This window comes from Mytilus galloprovincialis, chromosome 1 (assembly GCF_965363235.1).
Source record: "Mytilus galloprovincialis chromosome 1, xbMytGall1.hap1.1, whole genome shotgun sequence".
In the NCBI taxonomy this organism is placed as follows: domain Eukaryota; kingdom Metazoa; phylum Mollusca; class Bivalvia; order Mytilida; family Mytilidae; genus Mytilus; species Mytilus galloprovincialis.
The window spans coordinates 132093920-132121632 of NC_134838.1; the positions used below are offsets into that span (position 1 = coordinate 132093920).

The window sequence follows — 27713 nt, forward strand, 5'->3', positions numbered from 1 at the left end:
TCTTCCCATGCTGTGGTGAACATAGCAGGGTCTATTTTCCCCTCATCCAGGTGAGCCAAGATGTTTCTGTAATGTTTTATTCTGGCCAAATCTGAAGGAGGTGTAACTTCGGTAGCAACCGGCGGTAGGCAGTCATATCCACCACGTGGAGGAGTCAAGTTGGTCAGGTTTCTAAGTAACGTTATCATAAGAGTTACGTCAAATTTTTTAGAATCAGGTACAGCTATAAATAAAAGATCGTCAAATCCTTAAACACTGGACACAATTAAAACAAAGTGTTATCTGCATCGTCTGAATAATACCACTCTATACATGCATTTTAGTTGCTGTGAATTAAAGTATCATTTTTACTCTATTCACTGATCATTGCTGTCATTTACGATCTACATTCTATAGAGGCTCTTATACAACCTTCCTCTTCCTGTCAAAAAAAAATCCCAATGATCTCTTAATAGCCTACAACTACATATATATAAAGGCAACAGTGGTATACTGCTGTTTGAAAGTCCTTAATCGATTAAGCCAAACAAATCCGGGTCACATACAAAAAACCGAGAAAAAAACATCACCTGTAAGAGGATAACAACGTTGTTGATGAAAAGAGGGACGAAAGATACCAGAGGGACAGTCAAACTCATAAATCGAAAATAAACTGACAACGCCATGGCTAAATATGAAAAGGACAAACAGACAAACAATAGTACACATGACACAACATAGAAAACTAAAGAATAAACAACACGAACCCCACCAAAAACTAGGGGTGTCTCAGGTGCTCCGGAAGGGTAAGCAGATCCTGCTCCACATATGGCACTAGTCGTGTTGTTTATGCGATATCAAATCCGGTAAATAGTCTAATTCGGTAGGTCAAGGGAAGGGGATTGTAGTTACGACGTAAGGAACATATCTGATATCATTTGTGAAACGGTTATTCCATAACGGTCAACCAACTCGTGATGGCGTCCATAAAATTTACGAAGAGATGATTCAACTTCACCATTTGGAACTCTTGATTTAATAGCTTCGTTGTGAGCAGCAACCCTCTATCAAGAAAATTATGATAGGAAATGCAAGCACGGGATTATCGTATTATTTTGGAGATACATACACCGTATGCAAATGGAAAGAATTTGATTTCCAGTTTCTTAAAATACTGACTTTACCAACTCTATATTTTACACTTTTTAGCTAAGTGTGGATGCTCTACAAAATGCTCTTGCTATTTGGACCATGATTTACTATTATAGGGGATCAAAGGGTAAATTCAGTCAACTTGAGTTATGTGACGTTGTTTAATGACATGCCTCCGATGATGCATCTGCATACCAAGTTTGATATAATTTTATTAAATTTAATTTTATTCAATTTTACAATTGTTATGCGTCAGACACAACGTAGAATGAACAGACAGAATGACAGACCTGCAAATAGACAAGACGACTTCTATATGTCGCCAAAAGCCATTTTAAATACATATTAGGGCAACAACATGCTTAGTACTAGACTGACACAATGAGCTGGTTTTAATCTTACAAAATCCTTGCCCAAATTTAAGTACCAAGTATCGAATAATTAAACGATAATCGACTTATCGGTTTCCTGTTATAATATTGATGTCTTTTTTTTTTTAGTTTTTTTTTTTTATATAAAACGTATTTGCTTTAATTAGCTGTAGCAGATAATTAATCTGCTCTTCACAATTGGGTTTGTCTCTCTTTTCTTTGGACTTTTAACAACCAACAATCAATCAATCTTTTATGTTTTAAGATGCATGTATACAGCCTTTGTATCTTTTCGTTTGACTTGAAGTGTTTGTGCTTCTGATTTTGACATTTGATTAGGGACATTCCGTTTTGAATTTTCCTCGGAGTAATTTTGTGATTTTACATTTTTCTTGAGACTTACAACATATGTAAGTGGAGACTTCGAAGTTCAGTTAATAGCTTCATGGCATCTGTCAATTTTGATATTCTTTTTTGTGTCTTAAGTAATGGTAATGACATATAAAAATCACTATAAAAATATGAAGATTTGATACGAGTGCCATTGAGACAACTCTTCATCGGGTGATACATATTTGTAAATGGAAAATGGTATTCGAACCGTAGATTATTGGAATGATATCATTGACTGGCATCGACACTATCAGTTTCAGCCAAAGAAAAAATCAATTATGGACATCAATTTACATTTTTTAATTTATCTTCAGGATATCTTAATTTGAAAAGGTTTATTTCATCATTAAACAGAACCCTCTGCACGAGATACGGTACTGTACATGGGTTGCTCCCTTTCAAGAATTATTATCAACAGATCTGCATTAGCCATTTTTGGACAGTTACCGACATCGGATTAATCCCAGTGAATATTAGAATATCGCGCATGAGATACGCTAATAGAATACGCTGTCACTTCAGCAGGGATGACATGGAACTCAATCTATTCGATGTTTAACAAAGGAAGATATTGATACAATGTGATAAGTATTTTTATCTCATTTTCGTTGAATTGGAACAAAGTTAGGCTAGAGAGTCAACTAGTACATGTGGTAAAAAATATAATTGAGAATTGAAATGGGGAATATGTCAAAGAGACAACAACCCGACCAAAGAGCAGAAAAAAGTTCAAGGCTACCAATGAGCTTTCAATATAGCGAAAAAAAATCCCGCACCCAGAGTCGTGCTGCAGCTGCCTCCTAAACAATTATGCGAACTAGTCCAGTAATAATAAACGTCATACTATATTATACAAATAAAAAAATATATACAAGACCTAGGCCGTGTTCACAACATACGCCATGTACAGTAAAAATGTTTACAATTAGTTAACTGTAATGTACACTGGTTTCACATTAAATTTGTTCACATCTATTATTATACACCTTGTTTAATTACCTGTACATAAGATTTTTTGGGCAATTTTTTTAGCAGTTTTGGAACGACCATTTGACTTTGAAAAGGAGGGGGAGGGAGGGGGGTCGCAGGATTTTTCCATGAAAAATAGTCTGATCCTCAATTTGATAAAAAAAAAAAATATTATGAATCCAGAGTTATTCCATACATTATAGTGTAAAATATTGAAAAAAAATATTTGATTGCTAGCATCGAAAAAAAACTGAATAAAAACGTTCGCGCAAAATAAACCTTTTTGAAGTTGAATGGTTGCTCCTTTATGAAAGCCAATTTTATGATTTGCAGTAGTTTAAAGATACTAAAGATGCGTCGTTTACACATTTGAAAACGGGCCTTCCTTCACCTCAGGGGTCCCAACCCATATAAAGCTATACTAAACTATCCCTAACCCCAAACCTAGCCTTAACCGTAAAACCTAACCCTTACCTAGAACATCCACTAATCTAACCATAACCATGACTTAACTCTAACTCTAAAGTATAGGGACCCTTAAAGTAAAAGAAGGCCAGAAAACGTCGGCCGCAGCAGCGTTCTTACAGACGAAAAAAAAAGGATTGCGATGTTAAGGATCACTACATTTATATCTTTTCTGATTCTTTCAAATGTTATTTCTTCTTCGCAATTCCAAGAATATTTGACAAAGGGAGAGGTATTGTTTTTTTGTTTTTTTTATTTTTATTTTCTAAGTGTATTTTAATGGATCTGAGATACTAGACAAACAATAAAATTTACCTCACACTTTGTTTTAGTAATGCAGTTATGAGTGAATTCTTTTTGAGTAAAATCCAGTGGCAAATATCTCTGTGTACGTCAAGTCGATTCATGAAGACCTTTTCAAATGAATTATGTGTTCGGCAATGATGATGCTTTGAGTCTTGATAAGGGGTTAATAAATCTGCGTTAATTTTTTTTTTAAAACAAATAATTATATATCAAGTTTAGATAAATATTTCTGTACAGAACTTTATTAATAACTGTTATAAATATCAGTTTTATTTAAAAAATCAATTCTTCCCTAAATATACATGGTAAAATTAATGTTCTAAATGCCTAGTTTTGTGTACACTTAATCTACACAAGGCCTACATTGACTAGAGACTTCATGTAGAAAAAAACATGATTAAACTACATGTAAACATTGAGTTTTATCAATGGGAACGTGCTTGTGTTTAGTTTACGTGTGAGTTACACTTACACAACACCGAGTTAAGGTCAATGTGAACACGGCCTAACAAAGGCCTGACGCTCCTGACTTTAAAAGAACTTATTGTTTTAAGCATTTTCAAATTTCTTTAATAAAGGCGATTTGGTATAAAGAGTATTATTTTCTACTCAGGTAAAACTATTTCTTATGGTTTTGAAGTCAGCATTTTTTTTTAAATAGTCCCTTCCCCAGTTTCAGTTCTTTTCTTAAGTTGAAGACTCAATCGTTAAATTGTCTACTTACAAAAAACAGGATCATATTTTTTTCTTTTACTATTAATTCCGGTTTTCTTTGGGTATCTTTATTACACGCTGCATAGCTCTGCTTCCTTGTCCGGGGTTGGCTTTGCTTTTTGCCCTGATTGGTTTTATCGGCTCTTTGATATTTTGTTACAAGATTTTTGATTTTTAAATATTTTTGCATCAAAATTATTGCATTTCTGGTGCTTATTTGGTGCTTATCTGGTGCATTTTAAGATATTTCGGCGTCATACGTCAATCAAAATACATTGATTGTTGTAATGCATATCTAGATAGTACGGCGGCTTTGTGAAAAATTGTGCACATCCTGCTACAAGCATGAAATTTGGCATAGACCTTCCTCATATATATCTCTTTTATTTCAGATAGGGAGGCATTTGAAAAAAATGTCGCACTTCCGGTAAAATCCAAAATGGCGGACTTCATACTTAAATCAGCCCAATATCGAAGGTTAGTATTAGTGCGGTGACAGAAGTGTAAAAAGTCGTCTAGATCGCGAGTTTAATCTCCCCAAATAACACACGGCTAAAAATGGTCTTAACTTAAAGACAAATATGTCTTCTTTAGTTTTTGCCCTGTCGTCAGAATTTCGTACGGTCACTTTTATCTAAAAAGTCGTTTTAATGACTGGTAGTGTATTGGAGAGTTTCAACCCCCCTTTTTCAAAATGAAAAAAATGTGTATGTGTGCTTACATTTAATTGAAATAGTTTTTCCTGAAGCTATTTCTATATGTCAAAATATTCCATTCAGTATTTTATTTTCTTCTAATCTTTAAATTTGCGAAGTTTAGACTATTTAAAATTGAGGTAATTTTAATTGCAAATTCAGACTCAAACTTTAGTTTCCTCTTCATAGTAGTAATAAAAATTATCCCATAATATTTTAAGCATGTAATATTTAATAAAACTAATTAGTGATAAAAATTTCGGAACCAAAATATGAAAAAAAAACTTAAGAAATCAATGGAAAAAGAATGGAGTAAAAATCTTCAATTTCAACACGGAACTCAATCACTTGCCTTCCGTCACATTTTGTGTATTAGTCAATAATTTGCTCTCAAATGATATATGAAATTACTACCTTTTTCGCTATTATATAGACAATAACTGTTTAGTGTCTTTAAATATCAGCTGTATTTGTACGAGGCTAGGAAACAAGGTGTATGGCATGCGAGCTTTTAGCGAGCTACTACACCTGTTTCGAGCCGAGTACAAATACAGCTGATATTTAAAGACACTAAACAGTTATTGTCTTTATCCTGCAATTAATTCTGTATATTGTTTGTGTTTTGAAAGACACAAAAACTAACATATTTAGCATTTATTTTCGATTTGTAATCCCTTGAGGCCCGCGTAGTAATATCAAATCACACATTACGCTGAAGACGGGTTCGCAAAAAAGAATCTCGAATGGTCAACAATAAGACATCGCTCAAGGTGAATAATTATCTATTTTAACATAACAACTAATTTCAACAGTAAAAACAAATAACAAAACATTGTCAAATTTGAAACAGAAGTGTACGAGTTGTCCTACGCTTCAGACTTGAAATTCACTAAACATGCATGCTGAAATTGACATGGTTGATTTTGTAACACAACCATACACATTCAAGTTTTGAAATCGACAATTGTCCTCGTCATTGGAATGCAACTGGAATACACATTCTGAGGTCACACAGGTTCAAACAATACTCAGTCCGGCTGTAGGCGGAGCTTTAAAGCGATATCTGTATAGTATACAGATACAGCATAGCGATATCTGTAGAGTTGTATCTGTATAATAGGACACTCAATTGCAGGATAAATACACATATTTTCAATTAAAGTGCACTGATATATGCCACATACTTTGTTTGTATATATTTATATTCTATGTTCTTTCGTTTTAAAACAAATATACTTTGTCAGACAAGTCTTATTGTAAAATCAAAATAATTGACGGATAGTTTCAGTAAATATTTCGTGATATGTCAAGTCCTTTGCAACTTGCTCCATTAAATATACCAGTTTAGGGAAGTCGATTTTTGTATCTGCATTGCATAACAGATTGGATGAGGTGAACATCTTGAAAGCTGTTTCATGCAATAGCTGTTAATTTGAAGAACTCCGTGCAGGCAGTTTATCATCGTTCATGCTACAAAACTTACACAAGTAAACATATTTGTTCCCCCTTTTTTAGCGAGGAAGCTTCTATTCTAATATTTAATGACGATATACAATTATCTGACTGTTGTCCCTCAGTTTCGGGTATTTGTACACGTTCTAGAATGCAGTCGTTCAACTGGAGCGCTTGTATATTTTGTTGCAACAAAACATTTTAGAAAGATAAAAAATTACTCGTTTGAATCAGAAGAGCGTATTAAAAATGTTTTATCCGTGTCAAATAAAGTTAAAGTTGAAATAGTTTCCCGTCCATCTTTTAAACTTCAACCACTCTGCCATTTTGGTTGCATTACAAATTATTTGCTAAAAACGTTAAAAAAAAATCCAAACCCGTGGAAGCAGATATCTCAAAACACTTTACTGCTTTTAGTAATTTTATTTTGGCTATTGACAACGATTTAATTGTCATTCCTCATCACACCGTTACTCGATAAATATAGATCATTTCTTCCGGTTGATTCTAATTTAAAATATTCTACATGTAAATTGCAGTCTAAACTAATTTATTTCTATAGAAATTCAGTTGTCAAACAACTTCAACAAGTTCAAGGCAAATATAACATAATATTTAGTAGCAAAATAACTATTTAAGATGCCATATAAGCTTCTAGTCAATTGAAAACTGACCTCAAAATCTCAATGTCAACTGTAATAGACACAAATAACGGACAGATATTTCATTTCGCTGCAAGTTTACTTAGACAAGACATCGAAACTCTAAACAAGACTACCCAACTTCGGATGAATTGTCTCTTCCTTCTTAATTCAGCCAATGCCTTCGTATTTATTACAATTCATTCTATGGTTACTCAATGAAAATGCATACAGCCAAGACTATTCTCAGGAAATGGCACCAGAGAAATTGTGGAAATGCTAAGCAGTTGTTGAGGCAATCGTATTTGTTTTACTCCTTTTCATTTAGGATTGGCTTTACAAATGTACCATGAGTTTGGTTCAAAACACCTTGTTGAAACATTGAATGCCAATGGATTTTATGCTACTTAAAGTAAAATGCGACGCTATTTAATGTGTTGCCAACCATGGAAATTAATTGAGCGAATTCAAGATAGTGTGTACGTCTCGTATAATATTTCCCCAGCATCTTTGCAGACAAGCATATGGATGTCATCACACCTTCATAAACCCCCTTTTAGATCTCTTTTAAAATCTTGGATGAATTGATAGGAATGGTTTGAAGATGGTATTTTTTTTAGAAACAAAGGTCTTCGGACTTCCTACAATACATTGTCTGTACTTGTAAAGAAAAACTCAAAATAACGTGTTTGCTTTGAGCAGAACCTTTCATGTGCAGACCTGTGGCCATGAGTGAAATGTGTAGAAATATTAAAACACGTCTTGTGACGGTTGGTGAAAATGAAGATGATGGAGATAACGGTTGATTTGGTATGAAGCTTGTTGCACTGGTACACACGGGTCTGTTTCAAGTCACGAGACGGTAATGCAGTGTTTGTCGTTTGTTTCTATATACTATATTTGTTTCTTATTTATTTTGTACATTAATCAGGACGTTAGATTTTTTGTTTGTTTTATATTATTCATTTCGGGAATTGAAGACTATGCAGTATGAATTTTACTCATTGTTGAAGCCCGTACGGGACCTATAATTGTTTTATGTCCCATTTCGTCTCATTTGGAGAGTTGTCTCATTTGCAATCATATCACATCTTCTTTTTTATATGGAATACTTTTGAAGTTTGGGGTACGTTGCAAGGGAAAAAAGGGGGGATATAGTTACAAAACCTATAATGTAATAGATATGAACCAGAGTAACAAATACACAACAAAAGATAATACTATGGTAGCAGTAATAATTGTGAAAAAAAAAGCAACGAGTAGTCTATAAAAAAAACTGAAGTATCCTCAAATTCAATTTGAGGTCATATTTGACTGTAGTGTTCTATGGCTTTGGTTTGATGACTCACCCACTATGATAGCTTAAAAAATAATTTTAAAGTATTGTCTTGCATGACACTTGATTTTTACCTGAAATTGATATTTTTCATAAGGTTAAGGTGCTCTAAACATTTTATAGGTTGAAAACTTGATTTTTGAAGTTTTGGTTATAAAACGTCGTTTTAGGATTTTTTTGATAAAAAAAAATCTCAATGATTATCGTTTATGTATAAAAACAAACATTACTAAAGCCAAAAAAGTATCATTTGTATATAGGTAGAGTTTAGAAATAGAAAAAAATGTCAAAATTGAAACCCTCCCAAACTTTCACAGATTTTTACATATGACCTTTGACCTCAATTAAAAAAAAAATGTGACCATATCAAGTCCTGACGACAGGCATATTATTATAGTACACGATTTCCTCTTTCCAATGATATATTATGTAGGTGTGTGTTCGGTGGGGAGATTAAATTCCAAAAAATTGCCCTCAGTCACCGCACTATATGTGAAAAGGTGTTATAATCATGCTACTATCATAATATTTGGTACAAACCTTAGTTATTTACTACTTTTGGATATATTATATAGATTAGATGTCTTGAAAAACCCTACATCCGGTAAAATCTAATATGGCGGACATTGTACTAAAATAAGCTTATTTTATAGGGAGGGTAATTGAAATATGTTTAAACATATTGCTACTATCATTACATTGTGCAGGAACCATTTCTTTGGTGCTACTCATGGATACAATGTATAAAACATATTTCTTTAAAACCCTTACTTCCGGTAATATCCACAATGGCGGACATAGAAATATCAATTTCTTTTTTTAAAATATTCAACTTTTTTTAAAATGTAAAGAAAATGTTGTTTATTCTGCTGACTTTAAGTTATCCTCAAAACCACTTATTCTATTCTGCTGTAAATGTTTAAATACAAAGATATCACTTCCGGTAAAAAAAAAAATCTGGCGTAAATTTCAAAGATGAGTCCTCAATCCATATCTTCGATGTAGATTTTGGATAGATTGATTAAAACTAAATAAAATTACTTAATTACTAAAACATTTTTAAAACTGCTACTACAATTCGGCCAAAAATACATGTTCATTCACGATCACCGCCTCATGCACACAAGGCAGTCTACGGGAGACACGATTTTTCACATCATCCTTTCTTACATCAACATGTACAAGCTTCTGACAAAATGATGAGGCCTCAGAAAGAAATTTTTTTAAAAAGGGATCCTCTTTGTCCCTTTGCCATCCATTAGCGCCTGGACTGGATAGCATAAGAGCCAATTCCAAGCTTGTCCCCATAATACCTCCCTTAGTATATTGTACGTTTTACATGCTGGAAAAGACTAGATCAAGTTGAGGGTATAGCCTCAATTAGCCTTCCCTTTTTCGCAAATAGTTATTTTCTTGCTTCGTTAACCATGTTAACCCAATCTGTTAAATTTGTGTGGTGCGATCTTATAGTAAAATCCCGGTGATTTAGGTTGATCAATCATTGTTCTTTATGTTAAAGTCACATTTTCAAATGCCATCAATGTCTCACATGCAGTCTTTTTTTCTTTTCAAGCAAAGATAGAACTGTATCACCACTGGTAAAGGCATGTATCACAATAAGTGTGTGTGATTACTCATTGCCTAGTTCATTTGAAAGGTCATTGATAGATATTAATTCAAAGTTTTTTGCCATCCCAAACACAATCCATAGTTCGTCTACCACTAATATCACGGAGAAGCGAAACAGTAATGACAGCATCATCAGTAACGACTGTTCGATTCATGACTCGTTTAAGTTCGTGTTTCACTGCATCAGACACATGCACCATGATTCTAGTGTCTGCCTCTTAAAGTGAACATAGTGCTAAACTTGAAATACATAACGTGGTGGATAAGATGGAATATCCTGAACATTTGTTGCTACAACTACCATACGCATCCTAGAATTCATCCACTCGTGTTACAGTTTTAAGGTATTTTATTGAGGTAAGGACATAATACCCAATCAGCATACTCGTTAGACCGCAAATACATGTTTATTCACAATCGGAGAGCAGATTTTCCACATTTACAAAGACTGGTATTGTTTCTTACATCCATAATGTACAAGATCCAGATAAGATGAAGAGGCTTCACTAAGAGTTCAAAAGGGTTCCCATGGATCATATATTTGTTCCTTCGCCATTCATAAGCGTCGGGACTAGTTAGCATAGGAACCAATTCCAAGCTTGTTACTCATTCATAGCCGCCATGGTATATTGCACGCTTTCTATGCATGCTGAGAAAGACTAGACCGAGTCATGGGAATAGCCTCAATAAGTCTTTCCTCTTCCTGTTTTTTAATCAATCTATCCAAAACTCTACATCGAAGAAATGGATTGAGTACTCATCTTTGAAATTTACGCCATATTTTTCACCGGAAGTGTCAACTTTGTATGTAAACATTTACAACAGAATAGAATTAGGAGTTTTGAGGATAACTTAAAGCCAAAATATTAATGACCAGCACAAAAAACAACATTTACTTTACATTTTGTAAAAAAGTTGAATATTTAAATAATGAATTGATATTTCTATGTCCGCCATTTTGAATATTATCGGAAGTAGGGGTTTAAAAGACAGATTTTTTTATACGTTGTATCCATTAAAAGTACCAAAGAAAGGTTCCTGCACAATGTAATGATAGTAGCAATACGTTTAACCACATTTCAATTACCCTCCTTAAAAAATAAGCTTATTTTAGTACAATGTCCGCCATGTTGGAATTTACCGGAAGTAGGATTTTTGCAGACATCTAAACAATATAATTTATCCAAAAGTAGTACAAAACAAAGATTTGTACCAAATATTATGGTTGTAGCATGATAATAACACCTTTTCAAATACTAGCCTTTGATATTGGGCTGATTTATGTATGAGGTCCGCCATTTTGGATTTTACCGGAAGTGAGACATTTTTTTCAAATGCCTCCCTATCTGAAATAAAAGAGTAATAGTTGAGGAAGGTCTATGCCAAATTTCATGCTTGTAGCAGGATGTGCACAATTCGTCTGAAATATGCTTGTAGACGCCGGACTAACAGCATTTAATTTTACATGAGTTTTCATTCAAGTAAATGACGTAACTAGGCAACTACTCTACTTACCAGGAAATCTAGGGATTAGTAGGTTCATCTGTGACTGGCTAATAATTCTCTTCTTTTGAAGGTCCTTCAGTTTGTTGTACTCTTTCTTCATTGAGGAATCCAAACATGCTGGAGCAAATTCACGATCAAACAAAGCTCGTACTGCACGAGGTGATATTCCTGTTAGTAACAAGCTCATCCTGACATAGTTTTCCTCCTCTTGGGTAAGTCTAGATGCCATGACGTTAGGCTATACTAAGTAAGTTTACAACTATCGGTTTCAGAGTTCTAATATGATTTCTTCAAACAGTGTTCATGAAAGCTTTTTTCTTTTACATTTATGGATTTTAACGCACAACTGCAATTCTCGTGATTACGAGCGATAATAATTATCAAACATCTGAGAATATTTTCTAAAATGAAAAAAAAAAAAATAATATGAAATTGTGAATACAAATATGATATTCAATCTAATGTTTTTCATTGACGTTACATTGGTACGCGAATGAAATACTGTCAAACTATTCAGATATACACATGTTATTTAGTTTTATCATATATTTAGTACAACATACAGCAATTTTGTATATCTAATAAAGGTTTTTTTTCCAGTCTGTATCACCTATCCTGTATCGCATACCCCGTATCGCATGGCTAAACCAGTATCGCATAGCAAAACCTGTATCGCATACCTGGCATGACGTCACAATTCGAGTGACGTCAACGTTTGACCTATAACGCTCAGTTGCTGTATTTCCTGGCATAGGAAAAAAATGAGTTCCCACAAAAAAAAAATGTCCTATCATTTCAACCAAAATCGATATTTTTTATATATATAAAAAGACAGAATAAGATGTAGAAATATATGAAGTTTTATTGTTTATTTTATCATAATTTTCGTGAAGTTTGTAACTCAGGCAAAGATTACCTTAGCTGTATTTGGCAAAACTTTTAGGAATTTTTGTCCTCAATGCTCTTCAACTTCGTACTTTATTTGGCCTTTTAAACTTTTTTGGATTCGAGCGTCACTGATGAGTCTTTTGTAGACGAAACGCGCGTCTGGCGTATATACAAAATTTAGTCCTGGTACATGTATCTATGATGAGTTTATTTCATTACCTGGGCCCAGTTGTTCAAAAGTGTCGTTAAGCTAACGACTTGTTAAGCCTAACAACTCGTTAAATTTTAACATTGTTGTTAGTTAATTTCTGTGTTAAATTATGATGTTCACAAATATTTAACGACTGCGTTAACTAACAACTTTTTTTATTTTTTTTTTTTTTAAGGTTTATATATTTTATTGCAATCTTTACATTTGTTAGTTTAAAACATCGATTACCGGTACCTTATCCCGGCCTCGTTAACATTAGTAATGATATTTATATATACAGGAGTTAGTGGTTGTTAGTAATATTCAACAAATATATATATATAATATACCGGTATAAATACATGTAAGTTATAAGGGTAACAAATATAAAGATGGTTCGACATAAATGTCTAATGTCTAACAAACAAAAAATAAACAATTCTTCATAAATGACATATTATTTAGTCTTGGATTTTAAGGAATCAAACAAAGATTATAAATCAAGAGTAGTTTCATTTCTTTTTTCTCTTTCTTCTCTCTTCCCTCCCTTTTTTAAAGCAATAAATGTTTAAATGATTTTATTAAATTTTAACTCCTCCCTCACAAGAAAAAAATATAAATAAATAAAATAAAAATAAATAAATAAATAACTAAGATAAGCTTTAAAACACACTAAAAGTAATTAAGAAATGAGAAAGCCAAAAAAAAAAAACAAAAAAAAAAAAAAAAACGGAAAGGGTAAAAATTTATGAATATATAAATAAATATCAGGAAATACCAATGTAAAGAGGTAAATAGAAAAAAGAAATGAGAACCACTTGCGTTCACTATCCCTTTATTGTTTACAATTATATGCATCAAAGAATAAACAAAATCTAATCAAAAAATTTGCTCACAGATTAATATCATACTCTTTGGTGGAAATATATATTGTAATGGGGTCCAAAATTTTTCATATACATCAACATTATTATTTTTCTTTGCAATATAATATTCATATGACTGATATTGTTTTATTCTATTTTTAAAACCAAAAATATTAGGAGTAAGTTCCTTAAACTTACATTTATATATATAATTTTTTGCTACTATAAATAAAAGATTCATGAATAAGCTTTCTGAATAGAAACCAAGGAATATCTGCTTTTTACTGATGGCAAAATCCCTGCTATACAATCTTATTTGCTGTAATAATGATGACCAAAATTGATATGTTATTGGACAATCATAGAAAAAATGTACAATAGTTTCGTCATCAAGTTTACAAAAAGTACATGAACTAGAATCTTTCTTCTTTATCTTGTACAAAAAAGAGTTTGTAGGAATTATTTGGTGAAGTATTTTGTATTGAAAGCTTTTTAAATAGGTATCTTTGGAAGACTTCCTTAGTAGCATAAAATATTTTTGCCAATTTTCAATTTCTGAGTCTATCAACTGCTCCCATTTCTGAAATTTTTCAAGGGGAGGTTGAAATATATGATCAATAAGACTCTTATACACAAATTTTGGTTTCTTATTATTAATAATCTGAGTACAAAAAGCATCAGAGATGTTGACATTTTCAATCTGTTGAGAATCACAATATTCTTTTATGTGATCTTAATAAATTTTGGAATATTGGAGATTAGACTGTAATATTTCAGAAAATTATTTGTAAGAATCTTATGTCTTATCTTTTCAAATGTAAAGAAGTCTTTGTTTTGACCATTTACAAGGTCTTTTATATACTGTACACCAAAGTCCTTCCATTGCATATAAATAGTGTAATCTGAAAGTGGCACAAAATTTAAAATATCTAGCGATAATATATCATTTGTACAAGCCTTAGTATAAGGCTTTGCAGTATGTAAGCAAAATAAAACATCTTTCCAAAAAGGATTCTTAACATAGCCATGAATTTCTAGCAGTTTTTCTTTTTGTAAAGAAAAGACTCTGTCACCACCAAATTTGGTTTATTCAGACAGTAATAATGTCTGCCATGATCCCTCTAAATTCAAAAGTCTTCTGACCCAGCTTATTTTTAGATATGTACTAAAAGATGACAAATGCACCATGTTCAAACCTCCCTGCATAAAATCCCCAATTAGTGTATTGCGTTTTATACGTTCTAATTTCCCATTCCAAATTAAGTTATAAAAGAGAGTATTTAACTCTTTAATTTTAATCTGGGATAGATTTGGTAAAGCTGTGAGCAAATGAATTATCTTTGGTAATGCCAGAGTCTTTACAACAGTAATTTTACCAAGTAATGTAAGTTTTCTGTGTTCCCAAGCCTTAAGTATTGATGACATTTCCTTGATTTTCTTTGTGAAATTTATATCTAACATAGCTTGTAAATCTAATGAGAAATCTATTTCCAAAGGTTTGAAATTTGACTTTGTCCATTGAAGATTATAATTAGGACAAAGTATATGGTCTGAATATTTTTTGGTTCCAATCCAAACAGCTTTGGTCTTGGATGCATTCATTTTAAGCCCAGAGACCCTGTTAAAAGAATCAAAACATTTTAAAGTCTCCTCTAAAGATTTTTCCTTTCCATCTAAAACAAGAAATGTGTCATCAGCATACTGGCTCAACAATAATTCTTTGTTGTGAATAGGAATACCATGGATGTCAGATGTAGATTTTAGTTTTAGAGCTAATAATTCAACACCTATATTAAATAAATATGGGGATAGGGGGGTCACCTTGCCTACAGCCTCGCTCAAGATTGAAGAAACTTGACAAATTACCATTATTTATTACACAGCTTTTAGCTTCTGAATAGAGAGTCTCAAACCATTTGCATATAGATGGTCCGAAATTAAAGCTTTTTAGAGCTTTTACTAGAAAATCCCACTCAACAGAATCAAATGCTTTCTCAAAATCAACAAGTAACAGTAAACCAGTCATATTATGCTCTTCCAGATAGTGCATAAGATCATATAATAAGCGAATGTTTTCCCCAATGAACCTATCTTTAATAACCCATTCTGAGTGTCACTTATAATAAATGGCAATACTGGTTTGAGTTTGTTAGCTATAGCTGCAGAAGCTATTTTAATGTCAGTATTCAGTAAACTGATGGGTCGCCAATTACTCATATATCTCCTATCTTTTCCATCTTTTGGAAGGCAAGTAATGACACTCTGATATTGAAAACTTGAAAAATGTCTATGCTCATACCCAAAATATAAAGATCGATATACAAATGGACCGAGATCTCTCCAAAAAAATTTATAAAAATCAACTGTAAATCCATCGGAACCAGGACTCTTACCATTTGTCATATGTTTCAGTGCCAGAGCACATTCATCAAATGTCAAGTTACCCTCACACAGATCACTTTGTTCCTGTGTGAGTTTAACATTATGGTTATAAAAAGAGTTGTCTTCCCTGTCAGATCTTCTGCTTGAATACAGAGTTTTATAAAATTTCTGTTGTTCAAAAAGAATGCTTGACTGTTCAGAAATATGTTTACCTTGGTCATCAATCAATTCAGCCATTGTCTTTTTAATGAAATTACTCTTCTCTAATTTGCAAAAGTATTCAGAGCATTTTTCTCCATTTTCATGCCAGTTTGCTCTTGATCTGAGGAGTAAACCTTCAATCTTTTGTTCCCTTTTATTTTCTAGCTCTAGTTTTTTCCCATATAAAGTAGCTTGAACATTAACATTTGGTGACATATTCATAATATTTTCTAATTGTTCAACCTCTTTTTCAAGCTTAGATGTATGTTCTCTATCCTCTCTATTTTTTTCAATACTATAAGAAATGGACAAAGTCCTGATCTTCATCTTCAAGATTTCAAAAAATAATTGATCATTACATGTAAGTTTAACATCGAGACAATTTTGAATGTCACCTGAAAGATAGTACTCAGAAATAGTATCTTTTATACATGTCTTAATTTTCTCAACATACTCAACATCTCTTACAAGTTAACTAACAACTTGTTAAAAATTTAACAACTGATTAATTAAACATTTTCCCATAAATCCCCAAAATTCTTCCACTTCCTGTTTAACAATAGCTGAACAACAAACCCCCAACAAGAAACTACCAAGAATTAGAGGGACTATTTTCACAAGTATGGAAGTGAATTTGATCAGTAGAAGAGTGGTGGAGGAGCTAGGGTTATTGAGAGGAAAATTTGGCCCTGACATAACTGCAGATGCAAAAAACAAGATGTGGGCCAAGATTCCAGATGAGGTGAATGCTCTGGGGGTCAGTTACAGGAAACTTTCAACTGTCAAAACCAAATCAGGAATTTACGCCGAGATGCCAAGGAAGAGTTTACATACGAGAGAAAGGAGAGAAATAAAACAGGGGGAGGACCAGCACCAAAACCCATAAGTATGGCAGAGGAAAACATCAGCAATGCCATGAAAGATACATCCTCCTTCAAGGGAATAGACGGTGGCATGGAGACCTCTGTAAGTTGGTATTTGAGAAATAGTAATATTACCGAATTTTCATTCCTTTGTTTCGCCTAAATTTGTCTGTTTTTATTGTTTTCTTTATTAAAGTTACAAAGAAAACCCCAAAACTAAAGCAGTCGTCTGCTATGACAGTAGGATATCCCTTTTAAAGAAATTCCCTGCAGACGTCGCCAATGTTCTAAAAATAGATTCATGTGTTTTGCGATTACTTAGTATGACATTCATGTTACCTTTTATTTATATAATTCCTTTATTTCATATTGTTGAAAGAACCACCATCTACAAAACAAATTGTTGTTCACGATGGATAAGATGGTAATTAAATGCTGAAGTTTTCTTGCCATGGCTTTATTATGGTGGTCAATTTTGCAATGCCCCTTATGTCAAAATTTGCCCCATTGAAAAAAAATAAATAAAATAAAGTGCGGTAAAAATTCCATACAAAATTTATTTACTTCCTGATATAATAATTATAAAATTAATATTAATTTGTTGATATGTGGTAGTCTCTTTATTTTGTTATATTTTAATTGTAAAATAAAGATGTATAGTTATGTTAATATTATATAAAACTTCAAAACATACTGTCTTATATAAACTTTTATTACACTGAAATGTTTCCATACATTATTCATGATTACTTGGATTTGATTGGTTAGTTTAAAGTTTTACCGCTTAGTTCTTAGTTTCTTTGTTTTGAGTTAGAAGGACTAATGGAGTCAAACTGGACAGACGTTTATGTTCAGTAGCCATTGAAATAGTTTGAAAGTATATTGAATAGTCAGCATTGTATTATATTGACAGACTTGACATTTTTGATAATTTGTAAGCTGTTATATAAATATCACTGATATACCAGTATGTACGTTTGAATTGGTTTGTGCCACAACAGTAACTACCTTACATTTACATTTCTTATTGATATATTGATTATATGCTTTGATTATTTTCATATAATTACTTTTGAATTTCAGGATCTTACTTTAATTATTGAATTTAGTTTCAGATTTTATTATTAAGTCATACTTTATTGATTTATTATTTTCACTTTGCACTGATTTTTATTCTCTTTTGCAGATTTATATCTGATTTATTTAAATACTTTATTTGAATTCTGAAAGTTCTGAATAGAACATTAGATTTATTACAGATTATTTCATTCACATTCAGACTTTTGTTTGATAGTTTTACTTTCACATTTATTTAGATTAGTATGTCGAGTTTGGATTTTAAGCAGGAGTTGTTACGACTTGGACACGTCCTTGATAGATATGAAGAAGATCTCAACATATTTAACCAACAACCTAAAAAGAGACGATCACGTAGAAAGAAAAAGCCGTATTGGTATGATCAGGAACATGATATAGCACAGCAACAGGAATTACCACATGAACCATGCATACCTTTTGACAATAGGAAAAAGCCTTTCATATGCTACAGATGTGGAAATGAAGGTCATATAGCTATAGGATGTCGAGTTATACTAGATCACTCTCGCAAGGCATATAACTTCCAACAGATTGGTGCTGAAGACCGTACTTATGCCTCTTATCAACAACAATCATCTAAAGAATCACCTGGCTTACTTGGAAGTCCAAATGAAGTTTCAGTAAAGATCAACGACATTACAACATCAGCTTTACTTGATACAGGATCAACCGTTAGTACAGTTAGCGAGACATTTTACAACAGATATCTTCAAGATCAGATTATTCAGCCATTGGACCTGATTATCAAGATAGAATGTGCTGATGGAAAAGATATGCCATACTTAGGATACATCACAGCTAGCATCGAGTTACCAGGAGCAGCAACAACTGGTAGTCGTCACCTTTGTTTATTTTTGGTTGTACCTGACAGCAATTACAACAGAGAGGTTTCACTACTACTTGGTACTAACATATTAAAGGAAATCATGGAAGATGTCAAGTTACGGTTTGGTACAAAGTTTCTTCAAGATGTCAACCTACATACCAACTGGTACCTTACCTTTCGATGTTTGCTATTGAGAGAGAAGGAACTTCAGAAGAGGTCAAACAGATTGGGACTTGTAAAATCAGCTGAAGGAAAGACCATCAAGATTCTTCCAAACAGAGATGTAATTGTTCAAGGTTACACAGATCACGAGTTACCGTACCACACAGTATGTGCTATGCTACAACCAACTGATAAAGCAGCAATTCCAACTGACTTAGATGTGGCTCCTACATTGTTGTCATACAGTTACAGAAACAACAGTACTATTCCAGTTCACATAAGCAACGTTACAACTAGGACAGTTACTATTTCGCCGAATGCCATCTTATGCGAGATACAGCCAGTTTCCGTAGCTGATATAGAGATAGATGCTGATTTAGATGAGGATCCTACACATCAAGTTACCATGCCAACGAACTTGTCAGATGTACAATTGCAGCAAGGGAAAGATTTGATTCAACAGTTCAGAGATGTTTTCAGCAAGAGCGACATAGACATTGGCCATAGTACAGCAGTTCATCACCGCATTGATCTCATGGATGAAAGACCTTTTAAGCAGAGACATCGCCGTATTCCTCCAGCCATGATCAACGAAGTACGTGACCATCTTCACCAGTTATTAGCTGCTGGGATTATCCGCCGCTCTCATTCACCATGGTCTTCGAACGTTGTTTTATGCCGCAAGAAGGACGGAAAGCTGCGCATGTGCATAGATTATCGTCAATTGAACCAGAACAAAGACGCCTACGCATTGCCGAGAAGCGAGGAAATACTTGATGCACTTGGAGGAAACAACTTTTACACAGTACTAGACATGAAGAGTGGATATCATCAGGTAGAGCTAGAAGAAACCCATAAACAACGGACAGCGTTCACCGTAGGACCCCTTGGATTTTATGAATTCAACAGACTGCCATTCGGACTTGTCAACAGTCCAGCCACTTATCAACGTTTGATGGAAGAAATCCTTGGAGACTTACACCTGAACATCTGTTTCATCTACCTTGATGACCTCATTATCTTCTCTGATACCTACGAAGAACACCTAGATAGACTACAAAGAGTTCTACAGAGACTACGAGAGAGTGGACTGAAGCTTTCACCAAAGAAGTGCGCATTTTTCCAGGAAAAGGTGAAGTACATTGGTCATATAGTATCTAGAGATGGTGTACAACCCGACCCAGCGAAGATAGAGAAAGTTGTCAACTGGCCACCTCCAACATCTGCAGACGAGGTAAGACAGTTCCTGGGTTTCATTGGATATTACCGGAAGTTCATTAAAGACTTTTCGAAGATTGCCAGACCGCTTACTGACCTTATGCCACCACCAAAGAAGACAAGAAAGCGCAAGACGAAACTACAACCAGCTAATACATCATGGATATGGGGAAAATCACAAGAAGATGCATTTCAACAACTGAAGTCAAAGCTCACATGCCATCCGATCCTTGGATTTCCATCGTACTCCAAGCCCTTTGAACTCCATACAGATGCATCGATGCTTGGACTAGGTGCTGTGTTGTACCAGGAACAGAATGAGAAGAAGAAAGTCATTGCTTATGCCAGTCGAGGTTTGAGTAAATCCGAGAAGAATTACCCTGTCCACAAACTGGAGTTCTTGGCTTTAAAGTGGGCAGTGACAGAAAAGTTCCATGACTACCTATTTGGAAACACCTTCACTGTAGTAACGGACAACAACCCACTCACCTATGTCTTGACGTCAGCTAAACTAGATGCTACCGGACACAGATGGATAGCAGCTCTGTCATCTTACAACTTCAACATTGTATACAGACCAGGAAAGGCTAATGCAGATGCCGATGGATTATCTAGACTTCCAGGATTATCTAGATGTACTGAAACCATCCAACCAGAGTCAGTGAAGGCAATCTGTAACCTGCAACATGCTCAACCTCATCACCAGAGCTTATCGATAATTTCAGATGCATCTGTGGATCCATCATTACCATCTCAGAAGTTAGTTGATGTTAAAGTCGAACAACGCAGAGACAGATTCATCAAAGACTGGATATATTGGACAAACGAACATCGCAAACCAGATAAACAACAGCTGAGCTATTCACCACTCAACAACTGGTTCCTTAACAACTATGAGAAGCTGAAGATTATAGACGGAGTGTTGTACAGAGAGATAGAATCTGATGGTGAAACTTCAAGACAACTAGTTCTCCCAGAAAAGTGCTTATCCACAGTTCTCACATCTTTACATGATGATATGGGCCACCAGGGAAGAGACAAGACCTTATCATTGGTACGTGACCGCTTCATCTGGTATGGTATGAACAGAGACATCGAGAACTGGATTACCAACTGCGAAAGATGTATTCGTCGAAAACAGCTTCCGAATGATAGAGCTCCACTTATCAGCATAGAAACAACACAACCTTTAGAACTGGTTTGCATGGATTACTTGAAACTTGAAAGATCAAAAGGTGGATATGAAAACATTTTGGTAATCACAGACCACTTCACCAGATATGCTTTAGCAGTTCCTACAAAGAATCAAACAGCACGAACTACAGCAGATGCGTTTTTCAACAACTTCATTGCACACTATGGATGGCCTAGTCGTATTCATTCGGATCCAGGAACGAACTTTGAGAGCAAGATCATCAAAGAACTCTGCAACATTACAGGAATGGAAAAGTCCCGAACAACACCTTACCATCCTATGGGTAACGGACTTACAGAGAGATTCAACCGTACCTTGTTGAATATGCTTGGAACTCTACAGACTACACAGAAGAGAGATTGGAAGTCCCACGTAGCTGGACTTGTACATGCGTACAACTGTACCAAACAGACAACCACTGGATTTTCTCCGTACTTCTTGATGTTTGGTAGACATCCACGTTTGCCTGTGGACATAGCATTTGGAATTGATGATACTGGTACTAAGGAACCATCTACAAAGTATGCCGAAGCAATGAAGGAGCGTCTGAAGAAAGCATATAAACTTGCATCTCGTTCAGCAAAGACAGCACAAAGTCGACAGAAAGAAGGATACGATAAAAGAGACCGTGGAGCCATTTTGCAACCTGGAGATCGTGTACTTATTAAAGTAGTAGCCTTTGAAGGGAAGCATAAGATAGCAGATAAATGGGAAGAGGACACATACAGAATTGTTAGACAGCCTAACAAAGACATACCTGTTTATGTGGTCCAGAAGGAAAATGGAGAAGGACGCAAAAGAACACTGCATAGAAACCTCCTTCTACCGATTGGACATCTGCCCGGTTTGGAAAAGGCTACAGAGCCTAAGAGAAACCCTGCACCAAGGAAACCACCTATAAAGACAGTCCTTGAGGAAAAGAAGACGAACTCCGACAGTACCAAAGAGGAAACTGACATAGAATCGGACGAGGAGTCACAGCAGGGCTATATGATTTATTTGCCAGAGGAAGACGCACAGAGTAACACCAACAGTGATGCTGTACCTGTGGTAGATGGGCAACAAGGAACCGTCAACTTGGCTGGTGACGATCAGTTATTAGTTGATGGTAGTCAAGAGAATGGTTTTGGACAAGACGTTATCCCTCCAGTACAGATAAACACTGGTGAACCACCTCTTGGGGCTGATGTGACAACAGGTCAAGAAGCGACTGACCAGATTGACAGAGGTGATACTTCTGACAAACAGGATGAGCAGGATGGCAGTACGCTCCCAGACACATCAGGTGATACCGAGGCAGACACAGATAACACAACGGCTCAAGATAACATACAGCAACAACCAGCAAGGCTCAGACGACGTAGAATATTACCTACACCACCAAGAGAATTACCATCAAGAACAAGAATTAGAAAACCACCCGCATATTTGAAAGATTACATCACCAAACAAGCTATTGGACAAACATCATCTTGGCTACAGAAAGTAGAATGGTTAACAAGACAACTGAAAGACGGAATGTTTAGAGGAATGGAGAATGACATCACACGTACCATCATTGAGATTGTGAAAGAAACACCATAGTAAAATACCAGTTAGAATGCCGAGAACGTCATTTCTTCGTCAGAGGGAGGAGGAGTCGTATGACGTGGAAGTCATTTTTCCAACACAGGGGAGAATGTGGTAGTCTCTTTATTTTGTTATATTTTAATTGTAAAATAAAGATGTATAATTATGTTAATATTAAATAAAACTTCAAAACATACTGTCTTATATAAACTTTTATTACACTGAAATGTTTCCATACATTATTCATGATTACTTGGATTTGATTGGTTAGTTTAAAGTTTTACCGCTCAGTTCTTAGTTTCTTCATTTTGAGTTAGAAGGACTAATGGAGTCAAACTGGACAGACGTTTATGTTCAGTAGCCATTGAAATAGTTTGAAAGTATATTGAATAGTCAGCATTGTATTATATTGACAGACTTGACATTTTTGATCATTTGTAAGCTGTTATATAAATATCACTGTGTGATATACCAGTATGTACGTTTGAATTGGTTTGTGCCACAACAGTAACTACCTTGCTCCACAAGTTGGGTGTTTTACGTTACTGATTAATAAATATCCTGAACCCTAGCAAAGCGACTTTAGTTTTCCTTGAGGCCTAAAAGTCAGCTATTACAGATACAATCTTAAAGGCACTTGCAATGATTAAATTTCCACGGATATTTGACATGTCTATAGTTCTTTTCAAAATAGCATGCAGTATAAAAACATAATTGAGTTATCTTTCTTTGTGCCTTATCATCTTAAAAGTTATGGATTTTTTTCAGGGATTTCTCACCAAGACACCCTGTAACAGCAGACACTCACAAGGTGTGTATATATATTACATGATTTATACATAATACTATAAATTACTTAAGAAATTGTGTTTCATAGATATTAAGAAGATTTGGTCTGAATGCCTATGAGACTTTATTATTATGCATGAAATTCAAGTTTCTACAAATCTAAGAAGTGCAATCAATTTGTCAACTGATTTAATATATTAAGCCTTGAAATAGTAACTTATAAACAGTTCCATATGCATGGTTTTTATAATTGTATAGCAAACATGCCAAATTATGTCTGATCAGTTCATAATGAAGGTTTATAGAAAGCAAGGATTGTTTAGCAAATTTCAGTCACTATGTTATTTTACAAGTATTCCAGATCTGTAAACTGTACTGTCAAATAAATGTTTTATATATTGATATGCAAATTTGGGAAGAGAGAAACAATTGTAATAATTGTATAATTTGTTCTATTATGAAGAGTATAAAGTATCAATTCACTTCTTTAAATAAAACAAGTCTTTTTACATTATTTTCAGACAGCATAACATCTGACCAAATGTTTACAGTTGAACCCATCTCACCAGTTCCAGCTCTGAATGGTTCTCCAACATGCCAGACTGTTGATGGTATTTATTACTTAGATAATTTCATTAATGGTTTAGTAATTTTCTTTATTTTGCATTTTATATAAAGTTGCAATGATAAAGCATAAGTTTTGATAGAAATAAGTTGACAATAATTTATTATGACGTTGCATGTGAAAAAAAATCTTAATAAAAAAAAATCTTCTATTTATTTTATTTTTATGTAACAGTATGTTTCAAGTTTAATCAAAATCTTTATGTAAAACAATTGTCAACTTGTTCTCTGGTGAACCTGCTCCAGTCTCCTTATCCAGATACCATCTTCTGTGGAGAGTATCTGGATAAGGAGACTGGAGCAGGTTCACCAGAGAAACTTGTTTTTTCCTTAAACTGGCATTGTCACACACTTTGATATGTAAACATCGCTGACGCCAAAAATGTTAAAGTCTATGAACCATGACTCAAGGGGATACAGACTATTAATGGAAATGAGATATGCTAAGGACAAACAATGCCTCCCAAATATCATTGACAAACCCTTAGTGGTGTCCTTAAACTAACCAAATAACAAATTTTAACATATGTACTAGCATGACTTTACAAACACTTTGAATGAAGTAAACGAACCATGACTAAAGGGGTGGGGCATACAATATTTAAAGAAATTAGTTATGTTCATAAACTACGATGACAGTACAACTTCATCATTGACTTCCCATTATACGAAAATTTTAACAATACAATATATATCTTTCAATAAATTTCCCATTAATTTAAATATGTGTGTCTATCATATTCTCTCCATACTATAAGCCCAATAAGGTTGCTCTCATTTTGTATCATTTTTGCAATGTAAATATAAAATTAAACCTAAAACTATTGAAATGAAGTTATCTTCCTTTGTCCATTTGTGTATACAGCCAAATTCTAGCCTTTTCAATAGTCGTCTGGCGCGATAAGGACGATAACTCAATTTTAGAATTTTTATTTTTGGAGACAAATAAATCCATATTTGTTTACATTATCAACAAATTTGAGTAACATTCAAGGTCGAGTTGTCGTTCTTAGTGTATAGTTTGTTCTAAACCATTGTTTGTTTCTGGTACAAGTTGGCAGTTGTTTATCAATAATAAAGTTGTTGCAACTAAAATACATGACTGTTATCTACAGTGTGTGTGTGTGTGTGTTTCTTTCTTTTCAATTAGTAATTGTTTATAAAAACAAAATGTTTTTAAATACATTTGGAAGACAAGATTGTCATCATGGTACTTATTATTTCCCTTGTTTAAAAATAGAAATTGCGTGTTTCTATATTTAACGATTTACATCATACATGACACTATTTAGTACATATTTGTTAAATCGAATAAATATTGCTGTTTTGAATTCATTTGTTAAAGATAATTATCTATGTTCTAAAATTCAATATTTGCATCGTTGCTTATCATTCATAACCTTTGTTGAAAGACTTTTAATCATTTTATATATGTTGTTTGGAAATATATTGTCGACTGAAAGCTCTCAAAGGCACTAAACAGAGCTAACTAGGCTAAAGCTATATAGTTGTTGACCACATTCAATGATTGAGATGACTTTCAACTGACGTTCAGTCTGACCATGGGAAGCTGTGCTCTGTCGGATGTGTTCTTAATTATTGGAGTCATTAAATGCTTCCTTTCTACTTTTGGTCTATATAATAAATATTGTACTTGAATAAATTATATATCGTTTTCATTTTTTTTAATTTCGATATCTCTATTACATTCGGCATCCATCGTCTTCTTATTTATCTGTTGTCAAATTAGACCAATGATGGCAATCTGTGGTCTTCATCCCCTGCATAATCGATCCTTTTCCACCACCTTATTTCTTTAATGGCTTTCTGTTATTTGGTGGACAGGGGGAATTGATTCCCAGTTCCCCCCACCCCCAAGCTCCTTAGTCACTCCGTATTCTGTTCCTCTGCCCTCCTATTTTTTCATCAACATGAATTATCTCTGTTTTAACAACACTTTTCTCACGATTAAAATCACCCTACCTCAAGCTTTCATCCATCAAATTCTCATTTCTAGTCTTCTGATTCCATAGTTCCCATAATTCTGTTCACCCCTCCCCCTTATTAGTGTCACAATGACTCGCACCCATTAACAATCCATCATTCGGTGACAAATCATATTATACTACCTGATTTGTTTCCTTTTTGCAAAAATTAAGAGTCAGGTTTTTTGCTTTAATAATGAACATTTTTTTTTACACATCTCATTTTTAACTCCCATGCATATTTTTTACTATCAACTATATGGCCTCAACGCACACAATACAAACTATCTTTTCACAAAACCACAAAGATTACATAGCAAATACATATTCAGGTTGTTATCAAAGTTTACTTTGCGAGCCCAAAGTGAGGAATTAATTATAAAACATCGTTAAGCAAAATAAATATCTAGAAGATGTTTTGAAAATAGACTATAGTTTATGAACTACCCTACCCCTCCGTGTAACAAGATTTATCTCTTGGGATTAAACACATTGAGATTGAGATTGAATTGTCTCCCTTTGATAACAGCCAGTACCAAAGCACGATTATTTGTTTGGTGATTTTTTAATGATTAACAATAGTTTAACAAAGGAAAAGGGTAATACTTTCAATTTTGAGGTCTCATAAAGGCTTTTTCACCTATTATTGTAATTTTACATTAAAACCCCAAATTTACATGAAAAGGCTACAAATTCACGTGAACAAAATTTGCCTGTGTAGAGTTGTAAATAAAATAGTGTTCCCATTTGATTTAGTGTCTGTTGTTTAGCCATAATCTGGTATCAGGTATCCAGATGGATGATTTTTGACGAATTACTGACATTACCATAGTCAACGAAGATTTATATATAGGAATCTTTGATGTTATGACCTTGTTGTAGAGGTCTATATGATGTAGAAGATAATTAATTTGACTACATAAAATTGAGAATGGAAATGGGGAATGTGTCAAAGAGACAACAACCCGACCAAATAAAAAACAACAGCAGAGGGTCACCAACAGGTCTTCAATGTAGCGAGAAATTCCCGCACCCGGAGACATCTATTTTACCTGGAAAAGTGAATGGGGTGGGTCATTTGACATTTCGAGTGATTTTTTAACGAACTAAGTATTAAAAGTTTTAATTATTTTTAAAGTATTAAATGTAACTTACATTGTATATTACCACACGAAACAAGTTATTCAGTGATCGTCATTATCCTGTAGACAAAAAACGACTTTCACTTTCGATTTCACAGTTTGTAAAC

The 27713-nt window shown here is 33.9% G+C and overlaps 1 protein-coding gene and 1 long non-coding RNA gene across 2 annotated transcripts; one reads left to right on the forward strand and one right to left on the reverse strand.

The window, feature by feature from the left end:
* Positions 1–27713, reverse strand: LOC143060303 (uncharacterized). The gene is made up of 3 exons (XR_012974000.1): positions 27620–27713; positions 11618–12009; positions 1–223 (listed from the first exon to the last, which is right to left on the reverse strand). It is a non-coding gene; the product is annotated as an uncharacterized LOC143060303 (long non-coding RNA).
* Positions 21705–23344, forward strand: LOC143057995 (uncharacterized). Its single transcript, XM_076231490.1, has one exon. The coding sequence runs from the start codon at positions 21744–21746 to the stop codon at positions 23079–23081; it is 1338 nt and encodes a 445-aa protein (XP_076087605.1). The 5' UTR covers positions 21705–21743; the 3' UTR covers positions 23082–23344.